Raw genomic sequence first — 6,909 nt, forward strand, 5'->3', positions numbered from 1 at the left:
GAAAAATAAAATAAAGTGTACAACTTATGTGATGCATAAAATATGAGTATATACTACTGAGACTTTTCATCATCTGATAAAATAGGTACAAGCTTTACGATGGGCCTAGTCAACAGGCCTTCGGCAGTTTTGATATCTACTACTCTTGTATAACCATCTTGTCCAGGATGGCATTTGACGACACGAGCTAGCTTCCAATTCGCAGGAGGAATACGTTCGTCCCTCACCACGACCAAGTCCCCTTCTCGTATGTTTTTCTTCGGACGCACCCATTTAGCTCTAGTTTGCAGTGTTGAAAGGTATTCTAGCTGCCAGCGACGCCAAAAATGGTTACGTACGGCGGATATAAGCTGCCATCGTTGATTTATATTACCCTTAAAATCGAGCATTGTAGGTTCGGGTAATGCTTTGAGGGGCTCGCCAATCAAAAAGTGATCAGGAGTCAATGTTTCCAGGTCGGACGAAGAACTCGAGAGCGGGCACAAAGGGCGTGAGTTGACGCAAGCCTCTACTTCGGTGATCAGGGTATAAAACTCTTCGTACGTCAACAAGGTCGATTTGAGAGCTCGCCGAAGGTGGAACTTTACACGCTTAACAGCAGACTCCCAAAAACCGCCCATATGAGGACCGCTTGGGGGATTAAACTGCCAATCTATGCTAGAGTTCGCAAAAAAAATGCTGGAGGTTCGGATCGTTCATCGCCTGTTGAAATACTGTCCGTAGATCTTTCTCAGCACCCACAAAATTAGTTCCGTTGTCAGATACGTATGTACGGCAATAACCTCGACGTGAGGCAAATCTTTTAATAACACTGATGAAGGTCTCTGAGGATAAGTTACTCGCTAATTCCAGATGCATAGCGCCAGTCGCCATGCAAATAAAAACAGCTATATAGCCCTTGGTAGACTTTGACCCGCGTCCTTTGGAGAATTTTACGCTAAATGGGCCAGCCATATCTACGCCGGTGACAGAGAATGGTCGGCCTGCGTAGTTAACCCTAAAGCTTGGTAGGTCGGCCATCATCTGTTGCTGTCGAATAGCACCTTGACGTCGACACGTAGTACAATTATGAAAGATTTTTCGAACCAATCCTCGTGCGCCCATTACCCAAAACCGACGTTGTAGTACGGTCTGCATAAGTTGTGGTCCACCGTGCAAGAGGCTTTTGTGAAGGTCATTAATTATCATGATAACGATGCTGGACCTTGACGGTAAGACGATAGGAAACTTGATGTCTGGCGATACAGCGGAGCGACGAATCCTACTACCCGCCCTTAATATGTTGTTGTTGTCGAGGAATACGTTGAGCCGAATTAGTGAGCTGCGAAGCGAGATAGGTTTAGAGTGTTGGCAACACCAGATTTCTTCGTTGAATGCTTCCCTTTGCACCTGACGTATCCAGTATTCTTCGGCGGCACGTAACTCTGCGTATGTTAACGGACCTCCTTGCCTTTGCTTTTCTCGCAAATTGCGTATATATCGCAACCAATAAGCTGTAATGCGTTTCAAACGTAAAAACGACGAAAACCTAGCGAGCATATCTCGCGCTATGAAGCTAGCAGCGCCAATAGAAGCGGTGTGAGTCAGGGTTCGCTTTGGACGCAGTTCCAACTCTGTCGGTGGTATTGATGGTGAGTTAGGCCAGTATTTATCATCCTGCGACAACCAGGGAGGCCCATTCCACCATAATTTATGCTGGATAAATTGCGCAGGTTGCATACCTCTTGATGCGCAATCAGCTGGATTATCGGTTGTACACACATGGGACCAATCTTCCGATGCTATATTCGATTGTGCTGTTGCGACTCGGTTCGCTACAAATACAGACCAGCGGCTGGGGTGGCTTTGTAACCAGGCCAATGCGTTCATAGAATCCGTCCATCCATATATCTTGGATACCAGTCCAGCTAACGATTGTTGAACGTGATGTGCGAGTTTTGAGACCAGAACGGCGGCGCACAACTCGAGCTTAGCTATGGAAATAGAACGGAGAGGCGAGACCTTTGTTTTTGCACTTACCATAGCTACAGTTATTGAGCCGTCAGCATGTCGTGTCCGAGCGTATACTACACCAGCGTAAGCCTGCTCTGAAGCGTCTGCGAAGCAGTGCAGATCTGTCTTTGAACCTTCCATTCCGGTTCCAAGCCATCTTTGGATTTTGAGTCCAGAAAGTAATTTTAAATTCTCGCGATGATTCAGCCAGCAAGCGGCGATGTCTTCTGGTACTGCATCATCCCAGTCTAAGCCAAGTTGCCAGAGTCGTTGGAATAACGTTTTGGGGACCAAGGTGATTGGAGCCAGCTTCCCTGTAGGATCGAATAATCGACAGGAATCTGACAAAAGCGATCTCTTGGTGAGATTTTTCGGTGGGGACCCCAATTTGATGTCGAAGTATAAGTAGTCATCCGTGGAATTCCACATTAGTCCTAAAGCGCGTACTGTATCGTCGTCAGCAAGCAAATGAGATATATTGTGCTCTCTTGCATCGAGAGGAATATTGCGGATGACGAATGGCGAGTTTGATGCCCACTTCCGCAGTTCAAAGCAACCATTTCCAAGTATTCGGGATATTTCCTTGCGCAGACTATTGAGGCTTGTTTCGGATGAGCTACCGGTTAACAAGTCGTCCATATAAAAATCTCGGAGGATGACGGAAGATGCGAGGGGGTAGCATGTAGCGGCTTCTTTGGCTGTCTGCTGCAGCGCTTTGATTGCGAGATGAGAGCTAGAGGCAATACCATAAGTAACCCTTAATATACGAAAATCTTGTAAGGGCTCATGTTTGCTTCTGCGCCATATGACTCGTTGATAATCGACGTGTTCTTCAGCGACCATTACCTGACGATACATACCGCTGATGTCAGCGGTTAAGGCGTACTTGTGAATTTGAAAGCGGTTTAAAATAGAAACTAAGTCTTCCTGAAGTTGCGGCCCGATCATCAAATTATCATTAAGCGACAGGCCGTTTGTAGTTTTTTGCGAAGCGTTGAAAACGATACGCGTTTTCGTTGTGCAGCTCGACTCTTTGATAACGCTGTGATGTGGCATATAGTAATTTGATGAAGGCACGTTACTTACCGGCTCCATATGACCCTGATCCAACATATCTTGCAAGAATGCATGATATTGTTCTCGATGCTCGTTATTTAGCTCAAGCCTTCTTTCCATTCTTAACCAGCATTGTACCGCTATAGCCCGTGAGTCACCTAATTTAATATTTTCCCTAAATGGGAAATGCACGATAAAGCGCCCTTGCGTGTTTCGTCGGTGAGTTGTTTCGAATAGATTTTCACATCTTGTCTCTTCTGTCGTAAAGTAACGAGTCTCCGGTAATTCATCAAGTGTCCACGCCTTTATCACTGCCTTTGTTAAGTCGCTATCTGAATATAAGCAAGGAGATGTATTGTTCGATTTATCTAAGGTAGTTAGCTTGCCGAACAGCACCCAGCCAAAAACTGTCTTCTGCGCGATCGGAGTATTAGGCGGGCCCTTTATAACCTCTGTTTCCAATAGCGAATACATTTCATCAGACCCTATAACTAAGTCTATGCGAGCTGGCAGGTAATACTGCGGATCAGCTAATTTTAAGCCTTCAATGTGCGGCCATTTGGAGGAGTGTATTTTCGCCGCGGGCAAAGATTCTGTAAGCTTTGTCAACACGAGAGCAGATAGAGGGAATGTTTCGGTGCCCTCCATTGGCGTCAACAACAATGATGTTTCGCCCTTTACCTTACCCTTTGAGCATCCGATTCCGGACACAATGACTTCACTTCGCCTTTTAGCTAATTGTAATCTTTGAACACATGCTTCAGTTATAAATGAAGAGTCTGAGCCTGAATCAAAAAGCGCGCGCAAAACATGCTGCTTTCCGTTGATGTCACATGCTCGTAATTGGGCAGTAGCGAGAAGAACCGCTTGCCCAAAGGTCGCGTCAGAATGTGTGTCCGAAGCGGTTGCTTCTGGTGCGCTTAGTGCGGCAGTGGCAGAGTACGACGAATGCCTTGCAAGTAAGGTGATGTTTGCATTGTCACTATTTTTGGATGATTGTGAATTCGCAGTATCCATCGAAGTAGTGCCGGTTTCGGAATAATGAAGTAGCGTATGGTGGCGATGTCTGCATATTCTGCACGTTGATGCGCTTCGGCACTTGTCTCTTTTATGCATCTCGCTCAAACAGTTTGTACAAGCGTTTTTATTTCGGATTACGCCCTTTCGCGTGGTTACCGGGATTTCACGAAATTGAGGGCATTGATAAATTCTATGCTCACCAGAACAATACAAACACCGTTTGGAATCCGTCTGACCCCCTTGCGTGGCGTGATATGCATTGATTTTGTTTTTGGGTTTTGCTGCAGTCTGTTTCGTAAGCCCAGTATGCGTCAACGCTGCCTCTAGCGAGCGACATCGAGTTTCGAGAAATTCCTGCAAAATATTAAGATCTACCTCTTGTTGTTCTCCAAGTGAAAGTTCCCATTGTCGTCTTGTTTCGTTTGCTAGCGTATGCACAATTACGTGTATAAGCCATTCATCCCAATGTTGAACCGGCAGCGCCAAAGCTTTCAATGCACGAACATTTTGCATGATGGGGTCTAGTACACCTTTGATTGCAGTAGGAGTGTCGCTGTTTGCCTTTTGCACCGAAAAAATAGCACGGAAATGATGATCTTTAATAACACGCGGAATATTGTACCGTGTTGTTAATAAATTCCAGGCTTCGCTGAAATTTGCATCTTGAAGTTTGAAATTTGAGATTAGTTGCAGCGGCTCTTTAGACAAGCAGCAGCGTAAATAGTGCAATTTTTGACTTCCAGTCAGCGTTTCGTGTTTTAGTACGATGGCACTGAAACTGTCGAAAAATGTGAGCCATGTTGTCGGATCTCCTTCAAAATGAGGTAAATTAAATGCTGGAAGCTTGATGTTTGGAATGACAGAAGTGCTGCGTGAAACTTCGCCTACAGTTGTTGTGTTAAGAGAAGATTGTGCTTCGAGCATTGCTTTGAAATTTGACATTGCGGATGCATACCATTGTTCGCCCTGTTCTCTTTCGTACTGTTCTGCTTCTATGGCGTTCGCTCCGCATGACTCTTCCACAATTTCTTGAGCAATATTAAACCGGCCCCATTGTTCACGTAAAAGCTCTATGTATACTTCCAGCTGCTGTTTGGAGTATTTTCCGCTTTCAGCTTTACTGAGTTCAAGAGAGCGTTTAATTGCATTTCGTGCTGAGTCTCTTTTGTTCACAGACATTTCAATTCACTTCAAAAACGGTATACCAAAGAAATGAATATGACCTTAAAATGACCGTTTCCCTGACGTGCTCTTTTGCCTTACTGGCTGTAGGTTTCAATGTAAGTAGTTTATTCACACACTTTCACGGCAGCGAATGCAGGTGCACTTCTAGTTTTATTGTTTTTGTAGTCTTTATTTAGTTAATTGCGTATTCACTTTAGTATTTGCGATTCAATTAGTTTTATGTTGTTAAGCGATTTTTTTATTTGCGTTAATAACCGAGATCCGGTCTGAAGGACCATCTGTTGCGGCAGTAGCGGAGTAAAATAAAACGACGCGTGCTTAATGTTTGCTGGTTCATTTATTACTGAACTCATAGACACCTTAACTAAAATGACAAAGCTGAGAGAGTGGATGTGTATTGCGAATATACGTGAGAGGCGCGAACACTGGTATTAGTCTTAATCTGAAACGCAATAATCATTGAAAGTTGGCGCTGTTTATGGTGAAAAGCATTTCGTCATTATACACGAATAAAGGCGCGCTAGTGTTTTGACGGCGAAAAAAGACGCATACAAAAATTTTACGAAAAAAAGGTGCTTAAGAAAAACTTCGGCGAGGAAAGACGCCTAACCTAGTTGATTTATACTTGGCGAAGGACTGTCACTTCAGCACTATTCCACAAAAACTATTAACGGAATGTACATACTATTACAACCGCAAACATAGTTGACCGCGAAAATAAGTTTACGCGTCCTTCTTGGCCGTCAAATATTTTAACGCGTCTTTCTTCGCCGTCAACTATGTTAAGAGTCTTTCTTCTCTGAAGTTTTTTTTATGCGCCTTTTTTCGCGGTCAACTTTTGAGCTCGAGCCTTTATACGTGTCTAGTCACGATTTAATATCACTAAAGCTTTCTTTACCCTAGAAGCCTAATCTATTTGGGAGTAACGTAAAGCCTTTACATACGCTGTAGAGGCTTATGTACTTAAAAGATAACCTGTGAGCTAAAATATACTTAGTCCTGCCTTATTTTTTTAAAGAATATTGAAGTTGTGAGTTTGACTAATAATAAAACATCATTTTATTAATAAAACCTATAACCGCATTTATTTAAAACAACAAAATAAAAAGTAAATTTTGTGTTACAATTAAAAAAGACCCATTCTGTATTCGCCTCGCAGACGTAGATTATACTTTTAGGGTTAACCCTTTCAGTACAAAAATTCAACCACTGGTTCTAAAAAATTTTAAATATGTATACCGGCTAGTTTTGAATCGTTCATTTAAAAAATCACATACAAAAATGTGTAAAGCTTTGAGGTTTACGGTCATTCTGGGTCCTCTTAATGGTCAGTGATATCCTAGGTGTTTAAAAAGAAAGGGATCTCAGCTATTTTTATTTTTTGCTTTCGTGAAATATATTTCAAAACTATGAATAATACCTCATAACTTTTCCGAATCTCAATACCACGGAAATATGGTTAATATTTTTCAATATACTATATTACTCACTATCGATTTTTGACAAACACGGTCAACTGCAACTGCAGCTTGCACTTTAGTTTGATATATAGCTCAATTCTGTGGCTGCTACAGATCGGCCTAACTAAGTCGTATGACCGAGCAATTATATATATAGATACTAAAGGCCTGAACTACAAAACATAGCGAGATGTAA

General features: G+C 42.9%; 1 protein-coding gene across 1 annotated transcript; it reads right to left on the bottom strand.

Annotated features, from left to right (window-relative positions):
- Positions 1-1,264: 1,264 nt before the first annotated feature.
- Positions 1,265-5,247, bottom strand: LOC118736116. Its single transcript, XM_036466217.1, has 2 exons — positions 1,390-5,247; positions 1,265-1,321 (listed from the first exon to the last, which is right to left on the bottom strand). The coding sequence occupies exons 1-2, from the start codon at positions 5,245-5,247 to the stop codon at positions 1,265-1,267; spliced, it is 3,915 nt and encodes a 1,304-aa protein (XP_036322110.1).
- Positions 5,248-6,909: the final 1,662 nt, after the last annotated feature.

Source organism: Rhagoletis pomonella, unplaced genomic scaffold, assembly GCF_013731165.1.
Source record: "Rhagoletis pomonella isolate Grant_MI unplaced genomic scaffold, Rhpom_1.0 Rhpom_scaffold_00003, whole genome shotgun sequence".
NCBI lineage: Eukaryota > Metazoa > Arthropoda > Insecta > Diptera > Tephritidae > Rhagoletis > Rhagoletis pomonella.

What these genes read in the sequence shown, in the direction of transcription:
- LOC118736116 (XM_036466217.1), bottom strand. Translation starts at nt 5,247, where the DNA reads ATGTCTGTGAACAAAAGAGACTCAGCACGAAATGCAATTAAACGCTCT. An exon ending in AAGAATACTGGATACGTCAG is followed by an intron (nt 1,322 to 1,389) that starts GTGCAAAGGGAA and finishes CTCGCTTCGCAG; the next exon opens with CTCACTAATTCGGCTCAACG.